Consider the following 17,766-nt stretch of genomic DNA (forward strand, 5'->3'; position numbering starts at 1 on the left):
GGTTTGTTACATAGGTATACATGTGCCATGGTGGTTTGCTGCACCTATTAACCTGTCATCTAAGTTTTAAGACTTGCATGCGTTAGGTATTTGCCCTAATGCTCTCCCTCCCCTTATTTTACTATTCTTTCAACTTTTCTCTATGTTTGAAATTTTTCATATTACAAAGTTAGATGAAAGAATATAGTGTATTATAATAAGTGGTTTGTAAATGTAGTGGTAAGAATAAAAATTAAGCAATATTTACTAAAAAGTAAAATTTGAGAACCTAGGAGATAATTCTCTCTTGGGTAATTGGGTAATTCCTTCACCTCCCTAGGTTTCTGCTTTCTCACTTCAAATCAGGGACGTAGAGTTGGGTTAGGAAAATCTTTAGTGTCTATTGTGCTGTAATATCCTAGAGTTTGATGTAAAGTATGAATGTACTCAATTTTGTTTGCTCTTTCTTCTTAGGTAAAAAGACATCCCTCAACTATGGTAAACAACAAAAAACAACAACAACAAAACAAAACAAAACAAAAAAACCCTGCATCAATTTGATAAATAATCCTCCCCGTTGATATCACTGTTTTTTTTTTCTGCACATCTTACTGGTATTTAAATGCTGAGCTTACACTTTCCATGGGCGTGCTTAAAGACTAAACAATAGTTGAATTCTAAATTAATCAACTGACCAACCAGTAAGCATTTATTAAGCAACTCCTTTGGAGCCATCTATCTGTTAGGTGCTGTGGGAGCACAAAAGAAGTAGGACATCGGCCGGGCGCGGTGGCTCAAGCCTGTAATCCCAGCACTTTGGGAGGCCGAGACGGGCGGATCACGAGGTCAGGAGATCGAGACCATCCTGGCTAACACTGTGAAACCCCGTCTCTACTAAAAAATACAAAAATAGCCGGACGAGGTGGCGGGCGCCTGTAGTCCCAGCTACTCAGGGGGCTGAGGCAGGAGAATGGCGTGAGCCCGGGAGGCGGAGCTTGCAGTGAGCTGAGATCCGGCCACTGCACTCCAGCCTGGGTGACAGAGTGAGACTCTGTCTCAAAAAAAAAAAAAAAAAAAAAAGAAACTATCAACAAACCAAACAGACAGCCTACAGCATGGGAGAAAATATCTGCAAACTATGCAGCTGACAAAGGTCTAATATCCAGAATCTATAAGGAACTTAACCCCAAATCAAACAACCTTATTAAAAAGTGGGCAAAGAACATGAACAGACACTTTGCAAAAGAAACATACACACAGCCAACAAGCATATGAATAAAATGTCCAACATCACTAATCATTAATGAAATGCAAATCAAACTACAAGGAGATACCATCTCATGCCACTCATAAAGGCTATTATTAAAAAGTTAAAAAATAACAGATGTTCGTAAGGTTGCAGAGAAAAAGGATCACTTATATACTGCTGGTGGGAATGCAAATTAGTTCAGCCACTGTGGAAAGTAGTGTAGTGATTTCTCAAAGGACTTTAAACAGAATTACAATTCTATCCAGTAATCCCATTATTGGATATATACCCAAAGGAATCTAAATTGTTCCATCATAAAGACATATGCTTGCACTATTCACAGTAGCAAAGACATGGAATCAACCCAGATGTCCATCACAGGTGGACTGGGTTAAAAAAATATGGTACATATGCATGGAATACTAATGCAGCCATAAAAAGACCAAGATCATATCTTTTGTAATAACGTGGATGGAGCTGGAGGCCATTATCCTAAATGAACTAACACAGGAACATAAAATACTGCATATTCTCACTTATATGTGGGAGCTAAACATTGAATATACATGGACACAAAGAAGGGAACAACAGATACTGCGGCCTGCTTGAGGGTGGAGGGTGGGAGGGGCATGAGGATCAAAAAATTACCTCTTGGGTACTATGCTTATTACTTGGGTGATGAAATAATCTGCACACCAAACCCCCATGACATGCAATTTACCTATATAATAAACCTGAAAAAAAAGTCGAGACCAAGTTTGAGAACTGCTGCCTCAACAATTTATTTAAACACTGAATTGATTAACCTTTTCCTTTGTATCTTTTGTTTCTCCCTTTTCTTTTTCTCAACATGCTTTCCCCTTGTAATTAGTTTTTAAGTGCTTAAGTAATTCCTGCATCCCAAGATTTCCATGGACAAACTTACCTACTTCATTTTTGTTCTCTTTATTTTTTCCTTTTAAACAGTCTGGTGATTTGTTTTTACCTTTTTGTTACCCTAGTATGCCCTCTATTTTCCCTGTGATTTATTTAATCACTAACCTTCCAAATATGTGTCTGTATATGTATACATTTATGTACACATATATATTCATGCACAAATATACATACAATGATGCCCTGTTAAAATAAATAATTGGGAGGCCATTAGGCTGAGATGGTTCCACTGTCTTGGGTTCACCCAAGCTGGAGTGCAGTTGACGGATTGCAGCTCACTGCAAGCTCCGCCTCCCGGGTTTACGCCATTCTCCTGCCTCAGCCTCCGGAGTAGCTGGGACTACAGGCGCCCGCCACCTCGCCCGGCTAGTTTTTTGTATTTTTTTCTAGTAGAGACGGGGTTTCACAGTGTTAGCCAGGATGGTCTCGATCTCCTGACCTCGTGATCCGCCCGTCTCGGCCTCCCAAAGTGCTGGGATTACAGGCTTGAGCCACCGCGCCCGGCCTGTCTTGGGTTTCTATATCGCGAAACTGAAACCTAACTCAGCGTGAACAGCCATATTGCAGGAAAACAAAGCTTAAGCATAACCAGTCAGAAACTGTTGAGATGGAATTTTTTTCCTTGATCTTGACCTTCTTCGTGGGAGGGAACTGGAGTAGCTCATTTCATTCAGCCTGCCACTGGCCACTCCTCATGTGAGGGAGCATGTGAGCAAGAAGAGTGTGGGAACCACAGTGAACTAATGCTGGAACTGGCCAGTTGCTCCTCTCTGGCGGGAGCAGGCTCTGTGCAGGGCCCTGTAGGAGTGTCCCAGCCCTTGTCCTCTTGGCACTTGGGTTCTTGTCCAGTGTCCAGGAAGAATTAGGTCACACGAATGAATTTAAGGGTAATGTATGCAGAGGATTTTATTGGGTGATGGAAGTGGAAGTGGCTGTCAGCAGAATGGGGACTTGGAAAGGGGGTGGTGCGAGAAGAAGGAGATCTTTGCCTGAAGCTGCACTGTCTGAAGTTAGCTGCATCTATCCGTAGTCTCAGATGCTCAGTTGCTTCTCTGCTCACTGCTCAGCCATTTGTATCCCTGATGCTCAGCCTCTTGTATCCTCAATGCTCAGCTGCTTGTGTCCCTGATGCTCAGTCGCTTATATTGCTCTGCCAGTTAAAGTCTTTTTATGAGCACAGGATAGGGGTGTAGCAGGCCAAAAAGGTAACATTCAGGTAGAAAAATGGGTCAGCTGTTTTCACTTAGGGCTGTAGTTAGTTCCAGGCTTAATGGTGGGGTTTAACTGAGAGCCCAGCCATTCTGTATCACTGTCAACTCACCTCTAACTGGGAACTTTATGGCTACTGCTCTACTTTAACCAATCAAATATTTTCTTTGTCTTGCTTCCACAAATACTTTATAAAACATTTCCCCTCCCACTGCCTCAGTGGAGCCCAGACCCACATGTGGTTTGGCACTACCTGATTCATGAATCACTATCTGCTCAAATAAACTCTTTAAAGTTTTAATGTGCCTAGGTTTATCTTTTAACAATAAACACGGCCGGGCGCCGTGGGCCAAGCCTGTAATCCCAGCACTTTGGGAGGCCGAGATGGGCGGATCACGAGGTCAGGAGATCAAGACCATCCTGGCTAACATGGTGAAACGCCGTCTCTACTAAAAAATACAAAAAAAAAAAACTAGCCGGGCGAGGTGGCGGGCGCCTGTAGTCCCAGCTACTCCGGAGGCTGAGGCAGGAGAATAGCGTGAACCCCGGAGGCGGAGCTTGCAGTGAGCTGAGACCTGGCCACTGCACTCCAGCCTGGGCGACAGAGCAAGACTCCGTCTCAAAAAAAAAAAAAAAACACACATGTACATACAACACATATATGATTGTTTTTTAAAAATAATTCAGAAATGAAGTGTTACTGGTTCCTCCACATACTTATCTCCTGGATAGGACACTTACTCCAGTATGGTAGATGGCAAGCTGTGTTTAATCTCTAGTTTATTAGATAAAATACTTCACAGGTTAAAAGAAAAACTTTAGACAAGTTAAATTTTACAGTTTAATTGAGTAAAAAATGATTCTCGAATCAGACAGCCCCCAGAACCAGAATAGATTCAGAGTGACTCTAGGCCTGCTGCATGGTAGGATAACAAGGAAAATGATGTCCAGAAAATGGAAGTGAGGTACAGAAATAGCTGGATTGGTTATAGTTTGATGTTTGCCTTATTTGAACCTGGTTTGAACAGTTGGTTGCCTGTAATTGGCTGAAACTTGGCTATTTCTTACAAGAGTAGGTGACCGTTTTCACATCAAGTTAACCTTGCATTTCTCTACATATGAAGAAACCTTTAGGCCAAACTTAAACTATGTACAGAGACAGCTTTAGGCCAAACTTCATTTAACACACATCTTTTTTTTTTTTTTTTGCACTAATTTTCATCACGTAGCCTTTTAAAGATATTGTTTAGCCTTCACTCTGGACTGGAGTGTAAACTCTGTGTATGTGTGTGTGTGTGTGTGTGTGTGTGTGTATGTGAGTGACTTTTTTGAGCTTTTCAACCTTTGTCTTCCTGTTTCCTCTGCCTTTTTTCCACTGAAACTCAAAAACTGTGAAACGTGATTTCCCTTTCTAACACACCTTAGTGCTGTTCAACACTCATAGCCAGAAGTCCTGTCTGGTCTCCATAAACTCTTGGTTAGTCATAGTCAAACCAGGGAGAGAAGGAGGGACTGAGCCAGGTGGTGAGACATTCAAGTGATGAGGGGAAAAAAAAAAAAAAAAAGAACATGAAGGGGAACAAAAAAGGAGAAAAGGAGGAAAGGCAGGGAACATATGAATAAGACAAAATTGGGAAGAAAAGGGGGTTGAAATGAGAATCCTCTGAAAGCCAAGTTAACCCAGCCCTTTCAAGAAATCTTAACTCTTCCTGCCCCTGTTAAAGGCATGTGAACCACAGCAACTCCATCTTGAATAGGAGCTGGGCAAAATGAGGCTGAGACCTACTGGGCTGCATTCCCAGATGGTTAGGGCATTCTAAGTCAGAGGATGAGATAGGAGGTTGGCACAAAATACAGGTCATAAAGACCTTGCTGATAAAACAGTTTGCGGTAAAGAAGGCAGCTAAAACCCACCAAAACCAAGATGGCCAGGAGAGTGACCTCTGGTCATCCTCACTGCTATACTGCCATCAGTGCCATGACAGTTTACAAATGCCATGGCAACATCAGGAAGTTATCCTATATGGTCTTAAAAGGGGAGGCATGATTAATCCACCCCTTGTTTAGCATATAATCAATAAATAACCACAAAAATGGGCAACCAGCAGCCCTCAGGGCTGCCCTGCCTGTGGAGTAACCATTCTTTCATTCCTTTACTTTCCTAATAAACTTGCTTTCACTTTACTTTATGGACTTGCCCTGAATTCTTTCTTGTGTGAGATTCAAGAACCCTCTCTTGGGGTCTGGATCACGACCCCTTTCCTGTAACATTTTTCTGGTGACCACGAAAGGGACTCTAGCAAGGAAACTCCTGACCCAAAGGCTAACTTTGGGTAAGTGGTGGGGTCTGGTAACACCCCCACCATTGTCAACTGTCTTACATTAATTCAGAATTTAGGTCAATTTAGTACTTAACTACTTTGCGATTGCTGGAATACAGCTCTCGTGAAGTGTTCTTGTGCACTGTGACACAAGAATCTGGCCACGCTTTTATGAATTTTGTGTGGAGCTTTCCATGAGCGAGAGTGTCCACAAATGTAATTTGAAGAGAACTCAGGACTGAGGCCCTAACAGTGGCTCTGGTTCAATTTTCTGCAACTCATATCCTCTTCTGCAGATTTTAATTCTGGGCCAAGACTCTTATTCTGCTATAGTAGAGTGTCTCTGTGCAAATTCAGGGTTGGGACTCATTACACGATACCCCAAAGTATGGTACTTTGGAATGCTGAGCACTTTGAACTGAAGAAAATTGGAAAGGCCTCAGAAGTAAGGTCTTTCTGAACTTCTCCTGTCCTGTTTTCCACTGTAAGCAGTGGAAGTTACTACAGCTACTGGCAGCGAATTGCAGCAACTTCGATTCTTGTCTCCTCAGAAGATGTCGACTGAAGGGCATAAGGCAGAAGAAGAGACTGAGGCAAGTTTTAAAGCAGGAGTGAAAATTTATTAAAAAGCTTTAGAACAAGAACGAAAGGAAGGAAAGTACACTGGGAAGAGGCTCAAGCGGATGACTTGAAGAACAAGTGCAAGGTTTGACCTTTTGACTTGGGTTTTTATATATTGGTATACTTCTGGGGTCTTGCAACCCTTCTACCCTGATTCTTCCCTTGGAGTGGGCTGTCCAAATGCACAATAGCCTGCTAGTGCTGGGGAGGGGAGCGTGTGCAGTGTATTTATTGAAGTTGTAAGCATGCTCACCTGAGGCGTTCTTCCCTTTTTTGGTGGAATGCCCCCAGAAGGTCACATACCAGTTAAATTCCACCATTTTGCCTCTTAGTGTGCATGTGTGAGCCCACTCGCCCAACTCCTGAGATCTCATCAGGAAGCTCCTGATCATAAGTTTCAGGATTTTTCTATCTATAGGGAAACTGCCTTTCCCTGGCGCTGGCTGTGAGCAATTACTATTTTAGAGAGGCGGTGTGACCACTGTCCGACCATCACCTGATGATCGTCTGACATTCCCGGTGGAGTATGGGGGACCTATCTTGCCCTGTTTGTGTCTGACTAGCTACCCACTGTAACACCACCACTCTTCACAGTGAGTCATGGAAACCAGAATTCCTCTTTCCCAAGCCAGGTCATAGAAACTAGAACTTCCCTTCCTCCAAGCAAGCCGTAAAACCTAGAAAGTTTACTTTCCGCCTTCTCCCTTGAAGACCCTCATTTCAGAAGGGTCCTGCCCTAATACCAGAAGGAAGGCTACACAGAGAGGCCAAAAAGAATATGAACAGACAGGCCTTGCTGGGTTTCCCCATTCAGTCTATTACATTAGATCATTATCATTCTGTTTTTGTCCAATCACATTTCTTTTTCTTTTTAAGACACAGGGTCTCTCTCTGTCGCCCAGGCTGGAGTGCAGTGGTGCAATCATTGCTTACTGTAACCTTGAACTCCTGGGCTCAAGCAACCCTCCCACCTCAGCCCCCAAGTAGCTAGGACTATAGGATCACAATACCCAGCTAATTAATATGTGTATATGTGTGTGTATGTGTGTGTGTGTGCGCATGTGTGTGTAGAAATGGGGTCTCCATCTGTTGCCCAGGCTGAGGACTCCTGGGCTCAGGCGGTCCTCCTGCCTTGGCCTCCCAAAGTGCTGGGATTACAGGTATCACCCATTGTACCAGGCCTCTAATCACATTTCTACACAGCTATCGCCTCTTCATATAACCTAAGCATAAAAATAGACAGTTTCCTCTAGGTCTTGTGGTCTGCATTTTTGGACTCTCATATCATGTAAAACTTTGATTGAATAGATTTGTTATGCTTTTTTGTATGTGTTATAGGAGTGTTAGCTGTGACCCTTAAAATGGGTAAAGAAATGTTTCACACCTTTCCACCCGTACACCAGTCGGAGTTTACTACATAATTTTGGAATTGAGTGATTTCAGATGTCATTTAATTCAGCTTCATCTTGGCTTCACCACATTCTGTCGTGTGTGTGTGACTCAGTAACCACTCTGCGCCTCAATGTTTTCAAGTAAGGTTTCAATAATAAGGTTAAGCTTATTTTGTAAAATAAGGCTAAAATATATAGGGTATTGTGAAAATGACAAAAGTTATGATTTACATAAATGTAAAACACTTTGAATCATGCACATAGTAAATGCTCAAAAGTGTTCACTATTATTAGATTAAACCTATTGTAAATATTAACTGTTCCTCTATGCTATCAGACCTCAAAGTGTGGTGTGGGGATTCATGGGGGTGGGAATTTTCTGGAGACCCTTTTCAGGAGTCCATGAGGTCAAAATTATTTTCTTAATACGACTAAGAGGTTGTCTTTTTCATTCACATTCTCTTAAGGAGATGCAGTAGTTTTTCAGTTACCTGAGAAGTGCTAACGTTATCAACAGAAGCAGCTAGAGAATCCAGTTCTCACATGAAATCAGACATTAGAGACTTTTCTTACTAGATTTTTTTTTAAAAAGTTACTTGTCATAAAAACGTTGTTAGCTTGTAATGCATTAGTAATTTTAAATCAGTATTTTAAAACTTTGTTTTAATTCTAATAAAGTACTGATATAACTGACAGAAACAAAAGCTACTTGGGCTCTTTAATAATCTTTAAGACCATAAAGGGATCTTGAGGTCAAATTTGAGAACCAAAGCTGTGATGCAACCTGTTTTTGAACAAACGTGGAAGCCTCACAACCACAATTTCATCCTTTCCAGCTTCCATGGCTTTTTCTTGTTTCCTCTGGCTGGGCTGAATTTCTTCGTATCTGCCTGCAAAACCCCTACTCCTCCTTCAAGAGCATCCATAACTGAATTTGGTCCAGACTTCGCTGCCTCCTTGGCATCCTCTTCCACGATGCTGGCACCTCCAGGGCCGGGCCTCCCTCGGACACGTGCCCTCCTTAGCCTTGGAATATTAACATTCTGTTTCGACGGAGGCTCTCTTGCGAGCCCGGTCTAGATTTCTCCCCTTACCAGCCTGGCACAGGCACCAAGGGGAGGTGCCTGGGCTCCACAGGCCCAACGGGCCAGAGGGTCGCCGGTAGCGTCAACCAAGTGCACGACAGCCCCAGGGTGGCCAGGCGCGAGGTAAGAGCCGAGCTCAGTCCCAGCCCACCGGGTTTCCGGCACCGCCCTGCCGCGTAGGGGCGGAGTCGCGCGCCTACACAGGGTGTGGCCTCCAGCCCGCGCGGGAAAGGGCCTGCGCCGCATGCGCGCGCACAGTCGGCGGCCGCGCGCAGCACGCTCAGGGCCGGGATGGCGGCGGCGGCGGCAAGAAGCGGGACACCCCGAGAGGAGGAGGGACCTGCTGGGGAAGCAGCGGCCTTGCAGCCCCAAGCCCCAACGAGTGTGCCTGGGGCTCGTCTCTCGAGGTTGCCTCTGGCGCGAGTGAAGGCCTTGGTGAAGGCGGACCCCGACGTCACGCTAGCGGGACAAGAAGCCATCTTCATTCTGGCACGAGCCGCGGTGCGGCAGCAACGCGAGGGCACGCGGGGGTGGGGGAGGTGGAGCGCGGGGCGGAGCCGGGGCCTTCCGCGGGCGGGGCTTAGGGCGGCGTGGGCTGGGTTTTGAGATGTAGGTGCGGACCCGGAAGGTGGAGGAAAGGGGCCGGGGACCTATGCGAGTTGTATGTTTTGTTAACACTCCTCCCTCTTGTTGAGGACCTGGTTAGTGAGTGACTTTAATTTGTATCTCCAGGGCCTCATACAGAACTTGTAGGAGTCTTTAGTGAATGAAGGAAAATACTGGGAAGAGGGTAGCGGAGTGGTACCCTCCAGGACAATCTTAGCTTCCAGAACATTTTCTTGCCCCTGAGCCTTTCTTCTCCCTTTCTGCCCCCACCCACAAACCAGAGCCCTCACCTCTTCAGTGTGCTAGAACCCATTACTAAAACTTTGCTTTTTTACTTCACAGGAACTGTTTGTGGAGACCATTGCAAAAGATGCCTACTGTTGCGCTCAGCAGGGAAAAAGGAAAACTCTTCAGAGGAGAGACTTGGGTAGAGTGGCACTGCCAGTGTCTGGGGACAGAGAAGGGAGGGCTGGGCTGGTTTTACCTTGCACAGGTTGAGAAGACGTCACTCTGATATGAGAGGTGCCACAGCGTCTCTCCCCAGGATGGTTTCTGTTGGCCACAGTGCCAGGAAGCCCTACCTGTAGAGGCTTTCTGCTTGGGTTGGTGGAGCAGTGTGTGGTGTCTGGGGTTGCCAAAGCGGACTGGATCCATTCATACCTTCTGCCAAATTGCACCAGAAAAAGATAATTCTTTTTCACCTAGCAACTGGGGATTTGATTTCTGACTCTTGTCTGGCTGGTAACCCTCACCTGTGTAAGCTGTCATATACCGTGTTCTCATGCGCCCTGCGTCTATTGCCACATTCTTCTCTGATAACTTTAAGAGCAAAGCGAATAAATAATTTAGATGTATTTTAGGAGCCCCCTCCCCCCCACATTGAATGATATTTGCCTACACTTTTCTTACTCTTCTAGGGAGACAACTAATGTATATGAGAGTTGCTAGTAGAGTAGATACGGATCTCAAGGCAGCAAGGGACGCATCTTATAATTGCCCTCATTTGCCCAAAGCCTCGTGCCCTTCACTGTAGATTGTGCTGTTTTCTGACTGACGTCAGCATGGCTGGAGTTAGTCAGGTGTCTCTTTGCCTTGTGTTTCAGATAATGCAATAGAAGCTGTGGATGAATTTGCTTTTCTGGAAGGTGAGTTCTCTCTCAGTGGGCAATAATTTCCGCCTGTCTTTTGCATGTTGATGTCAAATTCAAGACCTCATAAAACGGATGCCTGCTTCTTGTTTGTGTAGGGATAATTCTTTCTCCGTACTTGCTGTTAGGATAGAAAAAAGTAACTTGCTAAATGAGGTTCAGTTTTCTCCCTTGGGGAATTAAAACTTCTACCTGAAAATTGCTAGTCATAAAGAAATAGGAGAGAATATAAAGATCCCAGTGTAGTTAGATGAATTCAGAAGTTTGATTCGTATCTTGTTCGCCATACTTAGATATCAGGCTTGCCCCCCTTATCATGTTAGAGATCAGAAACAATTGTCAACATTTAAAGGGTCACCACTTGTTCTTTTTTCTTCAACAATCTGTATGAAGTGATTATTTTGCTGCAATAAGACTTGTACTTGTCTGTATTTATTTTTAGGAGTCATGGATTAACTTGTGTACTAACTAAATTTTTTCATTAAAAAAGCAAATATTTGAAATACCTAATTTTAGCTACCTTGCCTCAGAGCTATTTCTGCTACTTAATTTTTTTTTTTTTTTGAGACGGGGTCTCCCTCTGTCGCCCAGGCTGTAGTGCAGTGGCGCGATCTCGGCTCACTGCAAGCTCCGCCTCCCGGGTTCACGCCATTCTCCTGCCTCAGCCTCCCCAAGTTTTTGGGACTACAGGTGCCCGCCACCACGCCCGGCTAATTTTTTTTTTTTTTGCATTTTTAGTAGAGACGGGGTTTCATTGTGTTAGCCAGGATGGTCTCGATCTCCTGACCTCGTGATCCGCCCGCCTCGGCCTCCCGAAGTGTTCGGATTACAGGCGTGAGCCACCGTGCCCGGCTGCTACTTAATTCTTAAATCTGATCAGCTTACTCTTCACTACACATATATAGCCATGTGCTGCACAATAACATTTTGGTCAGCCATGGACTGCTCACATGAGGGTGGTCCCATCAGATTATAATGGAGCTGAAAAATTCCTGTTGCCCAGTGAGGTAGTGGTCATAACATCCTAATGAAATACATTACCTTTTCTATGTTTAGATATGTTTAAATACGCTTATCACCATGTTACGTTTGCCTACAGTATTCAGTACAGTAACATGCTGTTCAAGTCTGTAGCCTGAGAGCAATAGGTATACCCTGTAGACTTAAGTGTATAGTAGGCTATACCATCTAGCTTTGTGTAAGTACACTCTATGGTGTTCACACAGTGGTGAAATCGCCTGAAGATGTAATGCATTTCTCAGGATGTATCCTTGTTGTTGAGCGACACATGACTGTATTTTGATTGAATAGCTTAGCAAAAGCCATGTATCCTCATTTCATTCTCCCAGGGTGTTCTCATTGCCTCCTCTAAGCCTTATTACCTTTAGAAATCTCTTGATTTATTCCACTCTTTTTTACCCCTTTGTTCTGCATCTCCATGTCAACCTCGGCCCCTGGTCCTTTTGATAGATATTTTTTTAAATGTCTTATTAGATACATTACCATGGCTAGCTTCGTGCCTAGACTATTGAGCATTCTTTTAATTTGCAGATTTTTCTTCAGCCTCTCTTTCCACCTACTCATTTTTCTTAAAATTAACTTTTTTTAGCCCTGCCTAAGGCAGGCACTCCTTGTGACAGACTTTCTGTAAGTTCTCCAGTCAAACATGTTTGGAGCCTACTTTACCTCTTCATTTTTAATTACCAGCTTTTCAAAGACAGGAGTGATATGATCAGATTTGTATTTTAAGTACACAACATTGCTGTCCTGGGGAAAATAAACTGGAGGGTACTTGGAGTAGAAGTGGGAAGGTCTTATGTAGTTTTCCACTCTAGCCTCTATCACAGCGTAGTGCTTAGCTTGGATTTTTAATAAATGGCCATTTATTGAATGATTGCCGTGTTTATTTTCATCCTCTGCTTTCATCCTCATTTATCTCTGTAATTGAATCCCTCTGCTCTAACCTACATTGGTAGATCTGAATGTTAGCCACCATAGCCCCTGTGGATTCAGTCTGCATTATATTATTTTTTACTCGGTAAAATAAATGTTCTTATGTCCTTAGATATGTATGGTCTAAGTAAATACATTTTTTTTTCCTTTTTATGAGCAATACATATCCATGGTTGAAAATCAAATAGTTACCTAATGGCTTATAATGAAGTGTAGCTGCTGTCCCCCCACTGTTTTGTTAGTGTTTTGAGCTTTTCTGGTGGTTACGTTTATTTCTAATTAATATGCTTACCCATTGATGTGTCAGCTGTAGACAGTGTGTATTGACTTCCTGCTGTGATAAGTGAAGATTTGGCTAACCTGTAGAACCCCATAAATGCCCTCGTCTTTCTTATTTTTGGTAGTTGTATCACTAGTTTTAGTTTCTTTACCTCTACAGTTTATATAACATGCTGGAATGTCTTCGGTTGTTGTTGTGTCCAACTTTTAATATATTTCTTGACTCCCCAGTTTGTAAAGTATGACTATTAGTGCATGTATCCCTTTTCCCTTTTTAGTTCACATCTAGCTATCAATTTGTGTTATCTAGTAATTTGACATTGTCAAAGCTAATAACATTTAAATCTTATCACAGTTAGATCTTCCATGCTTTATCCCTCATTGATTGTAGAAGTTGAAAACTAGGACTGTGAACAGTCTTTCTCTACCCTCTCTCTGTCCCTTAATTACTCATTCAGGTCCCCTCCCTGCAAACAACTGTTACTAGTTTTCTTGTGTAATGTGGATATTTATGCAAATATGTTCATATGTGCATATGTATATTCTTTTTCTAAGTCTTATGAAATACAACATATGTAAAGTGTGTGCTGTAAATGTAAAGTCAATAAATGATAAAATGAATACCCTCGTAACCACCATCTTGGCCAAGAGATAGGGTATCGTCAGCCCCCAAAAGTCTCACATATATTCATTCTTCATCATATCTCTTCTCATCCCTTTTCCCGACATTACTGTATTCTAACTTTTTTGGTAATTGCTTCCTTTTCTTTATAGTTTACTATATTAGCATGCATCCCTGAACACTAAAGTTTAGTTTTGTTTTTTCGAACTCTCTGCAAATGGAACCAAACCATATGCATTCGTTGGTCAACATCTGTCACACAACTGTTTTCTTTAAGTTAACACATTTATGAGATTCATCTGTATGATTGCACATAACTCATTTGTTCATGTTCCTTGCTATATGACAGTACCACAATTGAGCTATTGTAATGTTGATATTTGGGAAACCTTATTTTTCCTATTACAAACAATTTGCTGTGAACAGTCTTGTACATGTTTCTCTAGGGTGGATGTGGATGTGTGTATAAAATATATAATACTGCTGGAACCCAGGATATGTAGGGTACTCATATCTCCATCTTTGGCAGGTACTGCTGAACTTCATGTATTCCAATTCACATTCCTACCAGCAGTGCATGATAATTCCCATTGCTTCTCATTCTTACCCACGCTTGGTATTACCAGAGTTTTTGATTTTTGACGTGCTGTTATTGAATGTAAGTGATAGTTGCATTGTGGAGGTAGTTTGTATTGCCCTGATTGTAGGTGATATTGAACATCTTTTCATATGCATGCCTTTTTTTTTTTTGAGGGGTGTCTCTTATTTTTCTGTTAGGCATTTTTGTCCTTCTTAAAATTGATTTTTAACAATGCTTTGTATATTTTATTTCATTTTTATTTATTATTTGTTTTTGAGATGGAGTCTTGCTTTGTCATCCAGGCTGGAAGGCAGTGGCGTGATCTCTGCTCACTGCAACCCCTGCTCCTGAGTTCAGGAGATTCTCAAGTAGCTGGGACTATAGGCGTGCACCACCACGCCTGGCTAATTTTGGCATTTTTGGGTAGAGATGGGGTTTCACTGTGTTGGCCAGGCTGGTCTCGAACTCCTGATCTCAAGTGATCTGCCCACCTCCCCCTCCCAAAGTGCTGGGATTACAGGCATGAGCCACTGTGCCTAGCCTTTTTTTTTTTTTTTTTTTTTTTTTAAAAACATGGTTCTTTAGAAGAGAGCCCTGTGCTTTTTTTTTCTTTTCTTCCAAGTTAGGTTTCAATGCCTGTCTTCTGGTTGTGCTGTCTGTGGGGAGGGCTGTGGGGAGACAGGGGCAACTGTTTCTCATACAGACCCTCTGGTCACTCGCCAAATTTTCGTCTCACATCGCCATTCCTGATGACTGGAGCCTGGAGCTTCCTCATGGTTCTTTTAGGCAGATGGGCCTCCTCTTCTGCTGCAGCCCCTCTGTGTTCATTCCAGGCTCCTTTTCCCTCTGCTCTATTTATAAGCCTACTTTGATCAGGTTTCTGTTACTCAGTTTTTTTGTTGAAATCCATTAACTGCCAGTGGGCCCCTATGTGTTGTAGATTTATACTTTTTAAACTTTTTTACCTTTTGAATGGAATCTTGGATGGGAGGGCATACATACTTGTGGGCCCAGTCCCCCATCTGGAACTGAAACTTTCTAAAGGTTTCTCTTTAATTAGAGAGTTGACCTCATTTATTTTATATTATCCCATCCTTATATGGTCTTCATCAATGTTCATTAACTTACACGACGACTTCTTAGCCCTTTTCCCACTTCTAACTCTTCAGACTAGTATGCTTAATTCCTAACTGCCCACCATCTGTAATGACGTGTTTTTCCCTGGGGATATTTTGGATAGATCATGCTCAAAATTAGTATTTCGGTCTTAGAGAACTGCTGCCAATACTGGAGCCTCTTCTGCATTAACTTAGCCCAGCTTATTACACGAATCCAGCTCCTGAGGTCCCCAGGTATACTCATTGCTCTTTGTATGTTTAGGTACTTTGGATTGATTGCTGAGCGGGGCAGTTTTGTGAGCCTTCATCGGCAGCCTTCAGTTCACCCCTCTCCACAGGCCTCAGCTTTGAAGAACAGAGTCTTTGCACTTACACACACTCTTCCTGTTCTGCCTTCACCTATGCCGGGATAAGCAGAGATCTCATCAATTAGCTCTTCTCTGCAAGGTCTTCCACTGCTTCTGTCTGTCTTCCATATCAAGCCTGGATGCAGCTGCTGCTGCTTAGAGCAGGGATGAAGAAAGTGTTCTGCATAAGTGTCTTCCTGAATGATAAGGACCAGAATAAAGGTTTTTGATCAACCTCAGTCTAGTGTGTTTTATAATCTCGCCTTTGTTCTTACCCTGTGACTGGAGAGCCACCATCCCTGGTCACAGACCTTCCTGATCTTCCCTGCCAGCCATTCTAACCTGCAGTCCTTTCATTAATTTTATTCTTTTATTTTTCCAGCACGTCACCAGAAAGTGGTTCCAGAATTTATGGAACACCGCTTGACCTCAGGAGTTCAAATAAATAGGACGGTCCTAGATTGAAAGCCAGTTAAATTTTTTTTTTTAAGTTTTATTTATTGACATATAATCCACATACTCTATATTCACCAATTTAAAGTATACAATTCAGTGGTATTTAGTATATTCATAAATACGTGCACCAGTCACCACAGTCGATTTTAGAACATTTTCATATGAATGGAATCATGTAATAATGTGGTCTATCGTGTCTGGCTTTTTTCACTTTGATAATGTTTTTAAGGATTATCTATGCTATATAGCATGTACTAGTACCTCATTTTAAAAAATTGTAGTAAATTGTACATAAAGTAAAATTTACTTTTGTAATAATTTTTAAGCATGTAGTTCCATGGCATTAAGTACTTCACATTGTTGTGCAACTAACACCATCATCCATCTCCAGAACTTTAAAATCTTCCCAAGCTGAAACTTCATACTCATTACATAATCACTCCTCATTCCCTACATCTTGCAGTCCCTGGCTAAGCTTTGGTTTGGAGGAAAGTTGTGGGTGACATAACGAAGGAGGCAGAGTACCTAGAAAGTAGCAGTTAAGGAAAGCAGCAGGAAGCCTTGGACAGTGGTTGTTAATTGGGTCATGGATCATTTTTAAAATAGTCCATGGGATTTGCTCCCTAGAATGATGCACAGATGTTCTGTACTGTAACGTTTAAAAAATAAGCTTTATTTTGGAGTAATACTAGATTTGCAGAAGAGTTGCAAAGGCAGTAGAGAGAAGTCTCATATGCCCCTTACCTCGTTTCCCCATTGTTTTTTTTTTTTGAGACGGAGTCTCGCTCTGTCGCCCAGGCTGGAGTTCAGTGGCCGGATCTCAGCTCACTGCAAGCTCCGCCTCCCGGGTTTAGGCCATTCTCCTGCCTCAGCCTCCCGAGTAGCTGGGACTACAGTCGCCCGCCACCTCGCCTGGCTAGTTTTTTGTATTTTTTTTTAGTAGAGACGGGGTTTCACCGTGTTAGCCAGGATGGTCTCGATCTCCTGACCTTGTGATCTGCCCGTCTCGGCCTCCCAAAGTGCTGGGATTACAGGCTTGAGCCACTGCGCCTGGCCAAAGTTTTTTTTTTTTTTTTTTTTTTTTTTTTTTTTTTTTTGAGACGGAGTCTTGCTCTGTCGCCCAGGCTGGAGTGCAGTGGCCGATCTCAGCTCACTGCAAGCTCCGCCTCCCGGGTTCACGCCATTCTCCTGTCTCAGCCTCCCGAGTAGCTGGGACTACAGGCGCCCGCCACCTCGCCCGGCTAGTTTTTTGTATTTTTTAGTAGAGACGGGGTTTCACCGTGTTAGCCAGGATGGTCTCGATCTCCTGACCTGTGATCCGCCCGCCTCGGCCTCCCAAAGTGCTGGGATTACAGGCTTGAGCCACCGCGCCTGGCCAGTTTTTTTTTTTTTCAATCAATGTTGACCAGGTTGGTCTCGAACATGTAGCCTCGCCTCCCCGAGTGCCAGGGCAACCGGCCTGAGCCACTGCGGCTCCCCCCCATTGTTAACATTACCAAGTACATTGGTCACAACTGAGAAACGGACATTTATAGGTTACTGTTTACAGTCTATTTGGATTTCACCATTTTTTCATTAATACCCCTTTTCTCAGATCCAGTCCATGTTACTATATCATATTTACTTGTCATGTTGCCCCAGTCTCCACTGGTCTATGGCAGTTTCTTAGTCTTTCCTCATTTTTCATGACCTTGACAACTGGAGTAGTGCTAGCTGGGTATTCTCTAGGATCTCTCTAATTGGGGATTGTCTTGTATTTCTTGTAATTAGTTCTATAACATTGCGTATGATTTCGAGCATGAAACAGACCCCAGAGGCCCTTCTCTAGACCTCCTATTATCGTTGCCAATGGGAATTTAAAAGGAT

General features: G+C 43.0%; 1 protein-coding gene and 1 long non-coding RNA gene across 2 annotated transcripts in view; both read left to right on the forward strand.

Annotated features, from left to right (window-relative positions):
- LOC117062077 overlaps positions 1-618 on the forward strand; it is a 32,273-nt gene extending 31,655 nt beyond the window's left edge. The window contains exon 5 of the long non-coding RNA XR_004428204.1: positions 454-618. This is a non-coding gene — a long non-coding RNA (uncharacterized LOC117062077). The remainder of the gene's footprint in view (positions 1-453) is intronic.
- Positions 619-9,018: 8,400 nt separating this feature from the next.
- Positions 9,019-15,683, forward strand: POLE4 (DNA polymerase epsilon 4, accessory subunit). The gene is made up of 4 exons (XM_033175241.1): positions 9,019-9,292; positions 9,740-9,824; positions 10,501-10,542; positions 15,360-15,683. Exons 1-4 carry the CDS (start codon positions 9,083-9,085, stop codon positions 15,371-15,373), a joined length of 351 nt encoding a protein of 116 aa, XP_033031132.1. The 5' UTR covers positions 9,019-9,082; the 3' UTR covers positions 15,374-15,683.
- Positions 15,684-17,766: the final 2,083 nt, after the last annotated feature.

Source organism: Trachypithecus francoisi, unplaced genomic scaffold (assembly GCF_009764315.1).
Source record: "Trachypithecus francoisi isolate TF-2019V2 unplaced genomic scaffold, Tfra_2.0 Lachesis_group17, whole genome shotgun sequence".
In the NCBI taxonomy this organism is placed as follows: domain Eukaryota; kingdom Metazoa; phylum Chordata; class Mammalia; order Primates; family Cercopithecidae; genus Trachypithecus; species Trachypithecus francoisi.